At 38.2% G+C, this 16099-nt stretch overlaps 1 protein-coding gene across 3 annotated transcripts in view; it reads left to right on the top strand.

Moving 5' to 3' along the window:
* ENOX1 (ecto-NOX disulfide-thiol exchanger 1) overlaps positions 1-16099 on the top strand; it is a 360202-nt gene that overhangs the window by 280192 nt on the left and 63911 nt on the right. For all 3 annotated transcript variants that reach the window (XM_065743988.1, XM_065743990.1, XM_065743989.1), the window contains one exon: positions 15127-15233. In XM_065743988.1, the coding sequence (XP_065600060.1) occupies positions 15127-15233 (107 nt within the window). The remainder of the gene's footprint in view (positions 1-15126; positions 15234-16099) is intronic.

The following is a 16099-nucleotide window of genomic DNA, read 5'->3' on the forward strand; positions in this document are numbered from 1 at the left end:
AGGACTACTCAGCTGATACAATGCCAGTATTAATTTGGCAGATAAACGGCCTTAAATATTTAGTGCTGGCAGCTATTTCCTTAGAACAGAAATATAATCAATGAAGTTGCCTTTAATGGGATTCCTTCATAAAAAAGCAATCAGGATACTTGCCTAAAAGTGCTCTTCAAAGGGAGAGAATAAAGAGACAAGAAAGAAGAAAGAGAAAAAAGAAGAAAAAATAAATTACAAGAAAAAAAAAAAAGAGGAGAGAATAAGAAATCTCATTGTTGCTGTTTTTAACATGTCTACAATATCTTTGGGTCCATCTCCTTCATCTAACTGCCACATTGTGAAATTAGATTATGCTGCTCAAGCAGGATGCTTAAAGATACTCAAGTGGAGACTGGAACTAGTTCTAGTATGAAAGTTAAAAACAAAACTGAGACAATTTACCAGGTGGAGAACAATTCAATTGTTGTATTGCAGCTTCAGAATCACACTCCTCGTCTTTGTGTGAATATATAAAAGCTAAAGGCTTTTCTGCACTATTTTTCTGGTTCCTTGGTTCCCCCAGAGGTTATGGCCAAAAGCAGAAGCTTAGATGGACTTGCCTAAGCTTCCTGGATTATGAAAACATCATCCTGCATAGGCGATGAAGAACTCAGTCCCTCAGCCCTAGAAAAACTCTCCTTCTAAATTAAGAGTTTAGACTCCTGAATTTAGGGAAGAAGAGTCTGGGACAATGGCACTTGATTTCTGTAGACATATGTTCAGTGAGTAAATTTTTTAAAACAGCCAGTTTGCTTGATAATTTGCTAGTCAATGTCCTCCATCACAGCCACTGAAAGGCAGTGTGAGGAGGAAAGACACAGGCACCATGTGTGGACATGCTGTTCATTTCACACCAGGGCCTCTGTGTTTTTGTGTGCAACAGCCAGCCCTAGTATTCAGAAATACCTTATTTAGCTGCATTCAGAATAATCCCCCATTGTCAGCAGGATGAACGTTAGTTAAATCTGTCTAAATTAGCCCGTTTGTCACCAACTGTTGTGGAACATCTGTCACTTGGAAATAGAGATCCCTGTAGTTTCAGGTGGAAACTTGCAGTTTGGCTATCTGGTTTGTTCCTGTAATGTGCTGAATGTTCAATGTACAGAAGCAGAAATAGGTCTGGCTTCAAAACATGAGTCTCAGGGTGATGCAGTCACAGCAATGGCCTGGAAGAAGAATTTCTGACAGATCTGGCCTGTGAGGACAAGGTCAGCAAAAACACAGGCTCAAAAAAAGGTGTTACATGCCATGGATTTTATAAGAACAAATTTTATGAGCTTTCCAGATGCTTCACATTGGTTATTTTATAAGCATCATAAACATTGGCCATTATTAGCATTAATGTCTTATTAAAATTCTCTGCAAACTTGCTATGAACAGATGGATGATGTTTTGCTTTACACATGTATATGCCTAGGATTGCTAAACATGGAGACTGTGAAATGAGCTTCCCTTTTTCAAGAATTTTCTTGTATTTGAATATCTGAGGAATGTTTTTATGCCTCCTTTTCCATTGTTTTCCCACAGCCCTATATAATGAGCTACAATATATCACTTTAAAAGAATCTGAAAATACTGATTGTCCAAAATAGATGCCTGCTCTTTTAAATTCTGCAGATTGATTAAAACAGCTCTGCTCTTCTGTAGTAGGATCCCAAAGTTCAGTGTAATGCTCCAGCTTGTTGGCCATTTGACATAGATGAATATTACAGTATTTTCTAAATAGTGTGTCAGGATCTAAGTCAGATGTACCACCCTGAGGTGACCATTCTGGGCCTTCTGTGCATCCAGCAGTGAAGAATATGCTTCTCCAGATGATGAATCATCAGACCCACCTCGTAGTACTCTTCTATTGAGGTGAATCATCCCCTGGCAGTGCCATCTATTCTCTGCTCCCCATAGAGGACTCACTGGGAATCAGCACCAGATGTCCAACTTTTACATGCTTAGTTTGGAGTAGACAGTCTTAATTCAGAAGAGCATAGCATAAGGGTAGAGCTTGGAGTTAAAAATGTCAGAACTGAAGCAATGTGTATTACAGGGAATGAAGAAGAAATTCATTAACAAAATGGACTTGAAGTTCATTCACCTGGAACACACACACTCTCTATGTGTGTCTCAGTGTAAAATGCTTTCATACTAATGAGGATTACCATGACCATAACATTTTAGGTTATTGGCCCAGACACTAGAGAAGTAAAGGTTTTGAAATTCCTGCTACCATATTCTTCTTGCAGGTATTTAGAAGATTACCAAGTGGATTACCCCTACAAATTTGGGTCAAGTGTTCAGGACATGAATTAATTATCCAACCAAGATACATGTGCTAGGATAATCAGCAAAAAAAGTGCATTACCTATGTCATACCACCAACTTACAGACTCTGATTTAAATTTTACAGGGGCTTTTGACCTCCATATGGTGCATCTTCAGTTATTTAAAGGATCAAGACAGAAAAATGCCCATTACCTTCTTTTTATTAAGTTACTTACCTTTTCTAAATTTGAATATGTGCTTGAAATGTGGATCATTCTGTCTTCGTGGTTTGATTTCTAAATTCTTCCACTTCATTTCCATAGCACCGCTACATGTGACACTGCTCCCTGTCTTTCCATGTATCTCCTTCTCATTTCCTCCCAAACCACCTTTTTAGCCTAAGGCTTATAGATGTTGATCCTCATGTTTAAGAGAATTGGAAACCCTAGAGACATCTGCATTGGGTTGTTTTTCAGACTACACCAAAGCTGTAGTTCTTCCCTCTGAGTTTCTCATCCCTTTGCTGTAAATTTCATCTGGTTCTTACTGAGATTTCAAACTACTTTGCACAGTGTCCCTAGACAACGTTTTTAAAAGTACCTATAGGTGAATAAGAGCCAAAATCCCATGTTCAGATTTAAATTTGGTATCCCAAGGGTTAGACAAGTGGTCAGGGGTGTCCCCAAGTGCAGGTGGATAGACACACGGTGTAATTAACAGAAGTGCTCTCTGGTTGAGTACTGAGCAGCCAATGACATCTTTGTATTTGGTAATTTTTGTCAGTGTAATAGATGAATCTTCAAAATCCTTAGACACCAAGTCCATAATAGAGCCTCTGAGTCTTTTGTGCGCTGTGGCGTGAGAGTGAAAAGGTGTTTTCTCCACAAGAGCTTCCTGGCCAGATTATATCTTTGTTATCTGGTAGATTTGACTGTCCCTGCCTTTCAGAAAATTTTGGTCCCTAATGGTCAGAACAGTCTTTATGGAATTATGTTTAAACAACCTGAATGCTAGTGAAGGATCTGAACCTAAGCCTCCTTCCTTCCAAGAGTACTCCAAGTGGTGAGGGTTGGGTGTTCTGAAGGGGATTGTTGACATCCCAGAGGGCACGTCAGACTTTCAGCTGCAGTCATTTATTCCACTGTAACTAATGACAGATGTGTCCTTACCTCTTGATGGATGTGAGATTGCTTAAAAGGGAAGCCACTTTCCATCAGCCTTGGAATCCCTCTGTGCATTAGTTGGCATCAAGGAGAGGAGAGATGCTGCAAGTTCTCACCCTACCTTGGCAATCATTAATCGCTCAATAAGCAATTTTTGAAAGCAGAATATAGACCTCTAAATCACTTAGACATCTCTAAAGATTGTCATAACTTTTATTCACAGTGACTAAATAACAACCCTAGTGGTGGCATTAGGAAAGCCAGTGGCGATTCAGTGCAGAAATCCCCAGCAGCCCAGTAGACCGTCCTGATATTTGCAGTGGACCTCACACACAAGCTACAGGACACTTTTTTTCATTTCAGTTACTAAATATTATGTCACTGTCATAATAAAAGCAAAACTGTTACGAAGTTTATTACATTTTGTAAGTGAAAAAATGCAGTTCTCACTAGAACTGCTGGAGTATTTGTACTGAAAATAGATTTTGCCACTAACTGAGACCAAATTAAAATCTTTTTCTTGGTACAGCACTAGTTGAGATCAAGGATTCTAGTTTGGAGCATCTCATGTAATCTTAAAATATGAGGATTCATATCTGTGTCATTATTCATTCAACAAGATGACCTCTGAGAGGGTCTGGAAAAGCACTGTAATTTTCATTATATCAGTGGTGCGCCTTTGTCACACAAGCCATGGTGGCAGCAGAGGAAAAGTCCACGTGTATGTGAGTGGTATCCCAGTTATGTGAGGAGCTGTGATCAGAATGACATACTGTGGTTCTCTGAATTGAACAGCTTCCATGTAGGTGCACTCCTGCACTTTCCTGATAGGGATGAAAAGGATGTGAGGAGGCATCCAGGGCAACTAAAAAAGAACAATCTAAAGCAAGTTCATAGCATCATCAACCAGAATTTTGTAACAATTCTATGTGCTGTTCACTGCTTTTATTTTTTAATTATGATCCTAAAATCTAAATGATGAAGTCCATATCCACTCATCTTGTGTAGATATTCTTTCCATCTTGCTATTGAAAGAATCTAATTTTCACTCTACAATTCAGTAAAGCGCATGCCACTCCTTTCTGCTGCCACTAATCTTGTTTGCTTTCTTATGCTGATGCATTTTATGTAATATGTACATGGAGGTAACAGCAAAGAGATACACAACTTTTAGTTTCTGAAACCAAAGAAACCTCAAATTGGGAAGTTATGAACTTTATCTACTTAACTTGCTGCTTTTATTCGTGACAAGAGTCTGAGGCTAAATACACCTTTGTGTTAACTCATGATAAGGGAGAAAAACTGCTTCTCCCTCCCTTGAAAATATCAGGATTGTTACCTCAATTCTCCCTGCCCTCCCTGCTGAAGGATCTTAGTGCATTACAGTACTCTGACATTTTATCAAATTACTGAGTTACCCAATATGATTCAGTGTCTTTCTCCTTGTTGATAAAACAAACTAACAAACAAAAATTTGAAGATAAATAACTCTGAAGAGAAATTGTGGTACAGAATCATAGAATGGCTTGGGTTAGACAAGACATTAAAGACCATCCAGTTCCAGCTCTCTTGATTGCCTCCAGGGATGGGACACCCACAGTGTCTCTGGACTGTCTGTGCCAGAGCCTCACCACCTTTTGAGTCAAAAATTTCTTCCTAACATCTAACCTAAATCTTCCCTCTTTTAGTTTAAAACTGTTCCTACTTTTCCTGTCACTATCAGATCGTGTAAAGAGTCCACCTCCCTCCTGCTTTATAAGGTCCCCTCCATTAGTCAAATGCCGCAAGGAGGTCTCCCTGGAGCCTTCTCCAAGGTGAGCAGGCCTAACTCCCTCAGCCTTTCTTCATAGGAGAAGTGCTCCAGCCCTCTCATCGTCTTTGTGGTCCTTTTCTGGATCCACTCCAACACCTCCACATCTTTCTTGTGCTGGGCGCCCCAGGCCTGTATGCAGTACTCCAGACTCATGAAGTAGAGAAGTCAATCCCCTCTCTCTTCCTGCTGGCCACCACTCTTTTGATGTGTCACAGGATACTGCTGGCCTTCTAGCCTGCAAGTACACCCCACTAATGCATGTCCAGATTTTCATCTGCCAGAACCCCCAAGTCCTTCACTGCTGGGCTGCTCTCAAAATTCTTCTCCCAGTCTGTATACATATCTAGGATTGCCCCAACCCAAGTGTGTTTTGCACTTGGCCTTGTTGAACTTCATTAGTTTCATGTCAAGCCACTTTTCAAGCCTGTCCAGGTCCTTCTGGATGGCATTTCTTCCTTCTGTTGTATCAACTGTACCACTGAGCTTGGTGTCATAAGCAAACTTGCTGAGGGTACACTCAATCCCATTGTCTAGGCTGTTGATATAGATGAAAAGCACCAGTCCCAAGACAGAACCCTGGTGGGCATCTCTCATGACTGGCAACAGAGCCATTGACAACAACCCTCTTATCTGTGACTATGCAACCAAATATTTATCCACTGAATAGTGCTCCCTTCCATTCCATATTTCTGCAATTTAGAGACAGTGATGTGGTATGAGATCATACCAAAAGACTTGTACAAGTCCAGGTAGGTGAAATCAGTTCCCCTTCCTTTTTCCACTGATGTTGTCACTCCATCATAGACGGCCACCAATTTGGTCAGGCATGATCTGTCCTTGGTGAAGCCATGTTGGCTGTCTCTGATCACCTCTTCATCTCGCATTTGCCTTAATATATTTTCCAGGATGATCAGCTCCATGATCTTCCCAGGCACAGACATGAAGCTCACTGGCCTGGCCTGTAGTTCCCTCTGTTTTACTTTCCCCAGTTCTTAAAAACAGGAGTGATATTTCCCTTTTTCCAGTCACTGGAGACTTTGTCTGACAGCCACAACTTTTCAAATATGATGGAGAGTGGATGTATTCTGAACAGACTGAATAAAATTATCCTTACTTCTGGTCTGTTCGTTTTCATGCTCTGATCTCTCTAGATATTCAGATTTAATCTGCTTTAACATTATCAGTGCTGTCACTGATATAATCTGAATTTTAATATAAAAAAAGGAATAAAAATACTAAAAATCTTTTTTGAGCTTTTCTCAGAAACAAATTGGAATAAGTTTTGTTTTCTTGTTATAATTTCACTTCAAAAGTTCCTCTTTTACTTTTGAAAAGGTAACATTTTCACTGGCACATTGGTGATTGCTAAAATTACCATCTTATCAGATTTGCTTTAAATACAGTATCACAGTCCTTTTTCCAAATAATCTTTCAACCTTTTAGTATATTCTCTTAGTACTATAAATGAAACTGGTTTCACTACAGATATTGTTAGCATGCTAGTTAAAATTCTCTTAGCAGTCAGGCTTTTTATATGTATTCATGTTTTCTGAGTAGTCTTTCAATTGCTCTGCATTAATAACAACTTTTAAGTGGATTTTCATGCTCTTTAATTGTTCGGTCTTACAGTCTTTCTTTCTTTTGCCAGTGACTAATTCAAAAATGGGAGCTTACTTTATATGCAATTTTTAGGTCATCATTAAGCTCTTTGTTGAAAAGATTGAGTCATATAATGTGTTTTCGCAGTGCAGCCCAGATCTCAGTTGGTGTCACAGAGTGCCACTATAATATAAATAAAAACATTAATCATTCCTGTCATTAGTTGCCACTATTACATTCTACTTTGGTGTACTTCTAAAAAAAATTAAATACAAAATAACCTCCACAACCATCCAGTACTTTTTGATTAGCTTATTTAGTAGGCATGCTGTTTGCTTGCTTCTGTACTGATAATTTGTCCAGTAAATCTCAGCTGGGTATCTCTATTCTTTTTTACTTGTCCTCCCATTTCCTGTCCAGCATACACATGTTCTGAAAAGCATTTCTATCTTGGATGTGTCTGCTGTGACAGAGAATACATATGAAAGACTATTTCTGTTTTGTCTCACATTCTTGTAATTCCTCTCTGGTTTCTGGCAGTATAAGCCTTTGTAGTTGCAACCTGTAGTGTTTCAGATAGCTTCTTCCTTTGTGCTTCATTTTCTTTAGATTGCTTTGTTCCTTCCATTGTCTGTAGCTTTCACTCCACCTGAAGTCAATAGGAATCTTGGTATCGATTTATGTGTGGCCAGAATTTCAGCAAAAGCTCTTGTCCTGTTATTTTTAACACATTTTTTTTCTTCATGTAGAGCATTAAATATGCATGCTGCTCTAAGCAGAACAAAAGCTCTCTCTCCTAAGAGATTTCTGTCTAAGACACTATTTTCACAATTTATCCCACTTACCTGAATCTTGTAGGATCTGTTAGGTTATATAGGAGGGTTCAAAGCAAAGAGGTATGTGCTTGATCCACATGGAAATCTGCACTTCTGCTTAAACTGTCCTGCTGAGCAGGGTTAGAGGGGCCTGCACATCTGTAACTGTTGAGTCTCCTTATGAGTGAATGAAAGAACCTTGAAAATATAATTATGAATAATCTATATTTGGCTGAAATATTTACTCCCTTCAGTAGGTAGTACTTTTGCCTCATTTCAGATCATTGGATTTGTCCCAAATGATGTAGTTTGTGATAATGACAGAGATGTTATGGGGGCAGGAAATGATGAGATTTTGAGACAGGGGTACGGATAGAGCAAGTGGGAAGGAAAATAAAATCCTTCAACAAAAGGAAGCAAAAATCTGTAATTAAGATGAGAAAGGAGGCAATAAACAAAAAAAAAAAAAAAAGAGAGAAGGGGACAACTCATGGTGGGCAGGGGAACATAAGGTATGGCAGCAAATGGAGAAGAAAACATTCCCACAGAAAAATGTGTGAGACGTTTTTTTGTTCTGCTTGCTTGCTTCGGCGAAGGAAACCACATTTTGCTTGAGACAAATATAGTCCTCCTGATCTCTAGCTGAAAGATCCCCATACAGTTATCATTTAGAGAAAGTCCTTACACTTAGTTGGACCTGCTTAGATTTCACTCATCATCTCACTTCTTCACTACCTTCAGTTCATCTCAAGTTTCCCTTGTATTTGTCTTGGTGGGTTTTTTCTTTTGGGGATAGGATTGGAAAAAATGGTTTTTCCTACTGCTATTTTAAAATCTGAGAACTGAAATGGTCCATCAAACCATAAATAACAGTAGGAACAACTAATTAAATGCAGTGCACTGGGGAAGGCTTATAATCTTGTTAAAGTGATGAAGAAAGTAGCATCACTTAATCTTCCTCTGAATTGGTGAGACTTTCATTGCAGGTTTTGAGACTTTCATTGCACAGAATATGTGGGATTTGTGTGTTTTGCGTTTTCTTTCATGTGTGTGTGATGGTGTGGGATGTTTATTATTTTTTATTTGCTTTTGTTTTCTGGATGTCAACACAAGGTCCATAAAATCTGTTGTGTAATATAAGAGGGTGGCATTAAAAGAGCAGGTACAGTACATTTTGTACCTGCCCTCCTGGGTTGTGCTGGCCTAATGTCAGGTTCCTGTTTGTTGAGAAATGACATGGAGGTGAAGTGGTCTTGTTGTGTGCAAGTGATTTATCACATGGCACAGTGCCAGCACTTGCTATTGCATCAAGCTGTCAGTTTCTTTTCTGTAAATTAAACCACATTTCACAACCTAAAAGATTTTCAAAGCTTGTTTGGTAGACAGATTTTCTAGCAGTACCTTGAAAGACAAACTGGACTCTATTTAATCAGAGTATATATTTTTATTTTCAAATCTGACAAGGAGTATTTTCCCATTTCTATAACCATTAATTGTTGATATTCATAATTCAAGCAAGGAACAGTGCAGGTTTCAGTATAAATCCTGAAAATCCTGAGGTTTTTTATCCCTATATTACTCCTTTCACTTCTCCTCACTGTTTCTTAGCTGACAAAAAGAAGGAAAGAAAAGAACTACTACTGACATTGAAGTTAGATCTTTTTACAAGACAAAGGAATATAATTTGTGTTGTGAGACAAGCATTTATGGTATAGCCCTTCACCCAAGTGGGAGAATCTGCTTATTGCACTATGAAAAATGATTTATTGTCCTGGATAGACTGGAGAGTTGGGTAGAGAGGAAAAAGATGAGGCAACAACAAAGGCAATTGAAAAATACTGATTCCGGGCAGGAATAACATCATGCATCAGTACAAGTTAGAGACTAACCTCCTGGAAAGGACCTCTGCAGAGAAGGACCTGGGGGTCCTGGTAGACAACAGGTTGGCCATGAGGCAATAACGTGCCCTTGTGGACAAGAAGGCCAGTGGTATCCTGGGGTCTATTAAATTACCATGGCCAACAGTTTGAGGAAGGTGATGCTCCTCCTCTACTCTGCCCTGCCAATGCCACATTTAGTGTACTGTCTATTTCTGGACTCCTCAGTTCAAGAAAGTCAGGGATCTCCTAGAAAAAATCTAGAAGAGGGCCTCAGGGATGACTGGGAAACTGGAGCACATCCCTTATGCGGTAAGGCAGAGAGACCTGGGACTGTTCAGCCTGGAGAAAAGAAGACTGAGAGAGGATCTTATCAATGCTTATAAATTTATACAGGGTAGAAGTCAAGTGGGTGGGGCTGGGCTCATCTCAGTGTTGCCCAATGACAAATGAAGGGGCAGTGCACACAAACTGGAGCATGAGAAGTTCCATATGAACATGAGGAAAAACTGCTTCGGGAGTTACAGACCATTGGAACAGGCTGCCTAGAGAGGCTGTGGAGTCATTTTCTCTGGAGGTACTCAAAACCCACCTGGACACTTTCTCCTGTGACCTACTGTAGGGAACCTGCTTTAGCAGGGGGCGTTGGATTCAACAGTCTCCAGAGATCCCTTTGAACCCCTGTGATTGTATGATTTCTGCATCACTCTAGTGCAGACCACTACTGCCTGCTCAATCTCTTAATAACCTGCTGCAGCACATTGGCAGGTACCAGTCTGAGTTAGATGAAAGAATGGAGACAGTAAAATACACATCCATATCTGAAGATTAAATAACCTACAGCCTCATAGAAAGCAAGAAGACTAAACATTAGGCTGATTTTTTTTTAAATGAATTGCAGCCACAATTCACTTCTTTTTGATGCAGATGATCTGCTGCTTATTTTTTTATTTGTTTTGTTTTAAAAAAAAGTAGTAAGTTGTTCATTTATTTATAGTAAATAAGTCTTTCTGCATAGCTGTCAAAATCTATGTCTTCATTAGAAAAATCTATAACAGCATTTGCATTTACATGAAGCTGATGACCATTGGTATATTTAACTTTACACCCCATTCCTTGCGCTTTCTGCAGTCTTCTTCAGGGTGTTTCCAGCTTTCATGGTTCCTTCCTCTGCCAGTCTGAGGCAGTCACATCTGTTTCTCACTTTTTTTTGTATGTAAATTGGGAAGCAGGGAGGGCCTGCAAGTTTTCAGTTTAGATGTGTGAAAAATAAGTTCTTGTTCAAAAGTAAACAGTATCGTAATCAAGACTCTGAGATTTGGTTCAGATTAATTAAAAATATATTTCTTGCAGTTTCAGTTACAGTTTCTCTGTGATGTCACATATCATTTGCCTACATGCACTTTTAGCTTTGGACTTAGTGCTAAGGTCTGTTCAGTATTCACCAAATGGCTTTCAAGACTGTTGCCAGAAATAAGCTTTTTTTCTATCTGAAACTGACCTTGTGACTTTACTTCATTCACTTACAACATCTAGCCTTGACTACTGTAATTCCTTGGTTTGCTGGGCTTTGAGTCAAATTGATTGGCAGGATCCAGCTTATTCAGAATTCAGCAACAAGGCTTCTAACCCAAACCACACCATCTCTATGTCCTCCCTATGCTGCAAATCTTTATAACAGAGTAATTTTAATTTTTTATAACAGTAATTTTATGGGTGGAAATTTTCTTTTATTCTGCATGACAACTGTCATGCTCTTAGAGAATATTTCTGAGCTAAATTGCCATATGTCCTACTCTTGCACTTACAGCAGTTTAATGCAAGGTCCTTTTCATCCTATATCCCTAACTGGTGGAATTTGGATTGAAATTCTACATCAAAACAGATTATTTTATCTTCCAGTAAAGATAATTTGTTTTCATTTTAACATATTGTGTTTCAGTTTCTATTCTGTCACTTTTTCATTGTAGGATGTCATAAAACATTCAGTTGCTGATGTTCTTTAGTACTGAATACAAGGAAGTAAAAATAATATGTATATATATGGCAACTGATAACATGATCAGCAAGGGAAAACTTGGGTACCTCTTGTCTCCTGAACAAAAGGAAGAATGCCTTGAGCCATCACTCAATCATATTTAAAATAGCCTGCTTGATAAGTGTAAGGATGGGTAAAAGTTTTCTCTCTTCCTCTTAATCTACAGATAAGGCAGTACATTGGTTCTCAGTTCTTCCTGTTTTCCTCCAAAGTGTCATTTTCAAGTAAACTATCAAATTTTCACTTGCCATGAAGAGATAGCAATCCTGTCTTTCTTTTTGCAACTCCTACTGGCATCATTTAAGATATTATTGTTTTTTCCTGGTTGTTTTTACATTTATACTTGACAACAGTACTTTGTTCCTGTAACATCTTTTATGGCAACAAAATCTTACAGTTAAACTTCCATGCAATATGTTTACTAAAGCCTGCCCCTCTAATAGAATGTGTCGTAGTTACGCTACAGGTATGAGATAGTGATAGTTCCACATCAGTTTAGGCTTAGATATTTGAGTCTTTTCAGTTATTTATAAATCAGAAGAAAACCAGTTGCCTAAAATCTGTTCTTTGAAACATGCCAGGGAAATTACCAGGCACAGAACAATTCATGAGGAAAGGTACAATTACTTACACATTCTAGATTATATTAATAGAAAAAACAATGACATAACTTGGATCCTTCCAGAACAAGGTGGGGTTTTTTAAGCCTAATTTAGTAAGGAAACAGCTTTGCATATGGTCAATGAAAATTTGATACAGCATGGAACTTAACAACAGATGTTTGGCAATGAATATTTCATGCTAATTAATGATTCTACTTTCCAGTCACAGTTGATAGTAAAGTGCATCAAGGTGTCATATAGATATAGACATGACCTATTACTTTATTTTGAAGATTTCCTTCTGGAGGTCAAGAAACAGTCTGAAAATGATGGCTGAGCTTCATTCAGCTTCTGCAGATAGAAGCCAAAACTGTGGGGCCTCTCTTTGTCCAAATCTTACAGAAGGGGAAATATGTTGTCTGCAGAGCTTCTCAACTTACTCCTGGCTTCCCCTCATAAGTGTGTGCTGCTGAACTAATTAGTCAACAAATATGATCTCAATCAGGGGTGGGTACATTATGTCTTGTCTGTCAGTTACCAAAGTGCAGGATTTATTCCAGTTTTAAGCTTTCAGGTTGTCCGTAAGAGAATAAATTGAACATTGATGCAGCATGAATTAATAAATAATAAATAAATGTGACCTGGCAGAACAGCTGTATACTAGATTGATATCTCATAAAATAGCAGTTCAGGATTTTGGTGTCATTCAAGAAGACATGGAGACATTTTCTGTACTGTAAAACTATGTCCTAACCATGGTCTTGGCTGCTCTTTATCCCTTGTTTTGCTTAAAGACCTTTTAAGCTGGATGTTACCTAACATTAGGTATTTACGCTGATAATTTCTCTGAATACATAAAAGTGAGACATTGGTCTTCTACATATATGATTTTTTGTTTCCATAAGGCCTCAAAAATCTTTTCCATTAAGACTCAGAGTCAAGGCTTCCATGAGCTCTGGGACTCTTGTCTGATCTCAGAATATGACTTTGCTTTGAAGCAAAGTGAAGCAAATTGAGCACAGTAAGCACTAAAGTATGAGAAAAACAGAAGGGTAACTTTACCTAACTATGGATATAAAGAAATGTCTAAATCACAGATATTGTTAATCATCACAAGTTGTAATGGGCATTCATTATTCTCCCTTCTGCTTCTCTTATCATCCTTTGTAGTCCACCGGATATTTCTTTATATTCCTTGATTTTTAACATCTAGTACTCATAGTATCCAACCTCTTTTTTCTTTCAAATTTTTGAGAGTTAAGCAAGTGAGGGAGATCCTTTTTCTGCTCTCCATTTCATCTATTGCGGTTATTCACAGAAAAATCTTTGTCACCTCCTGTCTGGCGTTTCCATTGAGGATAGTTTCTGAAATGATCATGTAATGACTTTTGATAAATCTTAGCACCTGTTCACAGAATGGAAATTAAACACTTTAAAGTTAAAATGTTTTCAAACTTCAGATGATCTTATTAATATCCATTAGTGCAAAACCAGATCTTCCATATATCTTCGTCAATCTTTTCTACTTGAATTTCCACTTGCAAACTAAAAACAGACTGTTAATTAAGCAAGATTTTCTGAGCACCTGGGTCATCAACACAGCTACAGTAATTAAATTCTAGCCTCAGTTTCTGCACACATAATAATAGAGTGCTTCATCATTTTCGTTCTTTTGAAATTAATTGAAAAAATGTACACTGCATTTTTTGATGCATCCACCCTCCACTCCAAGCAAGTTCTAATATGCTGAAATTATCATATCTCCAATTGAAACTTGTAGGGATCACAAACAGATCAGATCATCACAGTAGTTTAGAAGCAGCTTTGTTAGTATAAACAGTTAAGGTTTACTTTTAGATGAAGATATTTACTTCTGTATCTTTAGAAGTTAATTAAATAGCCACGATGGTTGCAAATAAAATCTTCCCTATATGACATCATAGAATCATTTAGGTTGGAAAAAAAGCTTTACATAACACAGTGAACATTATTTCACCCCAGGAATCCAAAGAGATCTTGTAGTTAGTTAACTGTGCCAGGATCAAGGCAACTTGCATCTCAGCCAAATCATTTTGAGGCAGGTCACTGTTTTGGAAGGAGAACATTGTCACTGATGTGAAGATTGCTTGTAACTGATGTGAAGAGAAAGGCAAGAGAGTTGGGAGGAAAGGTTCTGGTTTAGGATGAACAAGCAGTTAAAAACTTAAAGCTTAAGTATCTTAATTGTCATTGACGATTGCCCTTTACAATGATGTCTGGCTTCAGAATGAATTCATTAGAGTTGAACGATGGAAGCCCATTTCACATCTCTTCCTCAAAGGCAGAAAAATGTAACTGTTCATGTATATAAAAATGGAACACCATGGACATGAGACGAAATGACCTAGCACAGGTGAGCTTCTATATATTAAATATAAGAGAAGAAGCAGCTGCAGCATGCAGCATCTAAATAAGATTTAGCCCTTCCTACCTGCTGGCAAATTCCCACTGTCCCACACTTGAAAGCAGACCCTGCTTGTTTTCATGCTTTCATTTGTACATCCTGCTCATCTATATGCAGCTGCCACAGGGGAGTATGTGTCAGGTTTATGCCTTGAGTGTCATGCCTATAGCCACATGCCTGTAGCGACACACTTAAAGGCACGTGGCTGCATGGAAAATAATAGCAGACATCACTGGGAAGCAGCTGTATGCATGTTCTTTGGTACATGGTTATAAGTTGTGTAGACTAAAGTTGTGGAGACAGACTTGAAGGGAGACATCTCCAACATTGATAAAATGTAAGTACAAAAGACACATCATTGGATGGATATTGATGATGTTGTTTCAGTAATGACATCATCCATAGACTCCTAGTGTCTTTGCTTTGCTTCTCTATAGTGATCACAACATAAATTGCTTGTCTTGTTTGACTTCCTTGTTCACCAAAGTTGAGCAGATTGTCGCCGTTTTCAACGCTTCTACCAGACAAAAAGCTTGGGACCATTTCTCGAAAGCCCAGCGAAAGAACATAGACATTTGGCGAAAGCATTCTGAGGTTGGTGATTTTATTATTACTTTCTATCCATCATCTCACAGCTGGATTGACACAGAACGAGTGTGATTGTAGCTGGACATAGTGTATTCAGCAATATTTACAGCTACCATTTTAGCTGTTAATCAACTGGCCATTTTACAATCTCATCTACAGTATGAGTTGTTCCCATTGCTCTAATAAAGATAACAGTCATTAAGTAATGCTAAGACAGAGAGCAGTGTGTTTTTACTTTTCATGCAAGATTTGGGAAATCATTGGAGGAATATGTTTACTATCTAAAATAATGAACTGAAGTAGTGAAATTAGTAACACTATTTTCAACTAAGAAGAGAATTAAGAATTATTAACGAAAAACATCTTTTTTTGAGTCATCGTGATCTGGTTCCAAAAGAAGGGTTCTATAGCACAGATTTTTTTCTGGTTGTACCATCATATGGTCATTAAAAGATGACTTTGCCTGAAAATAAAACAAGAGAATTTCTTTCCTAAATAATGACTTTAGCATATTCAGTCCAGAATTACGACATACTCCTTCCCATTTGTTTTATATTTTTCTTTACTAAAGTAGATGCAACATTTGTACTGATTCTAAGTATATTGCTTGCAAAGAAAAGAGTATGAATGTAATCACAATGCCACGCAGAGTTAGCAATGTGGGAACATGCATGTGTGACTGTCATAAGCATGAGCAGAGGAATTGGGATTCTAACTCTCCTTGCTGCAAGTGGCAGCAAGGGAAGCAACAGACCTCATCTTGTGTTTTGGTCATCCAGCTTTGGTTTTTAATTCAGTATATACGCTATGAACCTGTATTTTAAAAAGTAAGTACCACTGTCTTTGTTTTCTTTCTTTCTTCTTCCCTTTAT

This window comes from Cyrtonyx montezumae, unplaced genomic scaffold, assembly GCF_038088225.1.
Source record: "Cyrtonyx montezumae isolate F1298 unplaced genomic scaffold, pur_monq_1.0 scaffold_3, whole genome shotgun sequence".
Taxonomy (NCBI): Eukaryota; Metazoa; Chordata; class Aves; order Galliformes; family Odontophoridae; genus Cyrtonyx; species Cyrtonyx montezumae.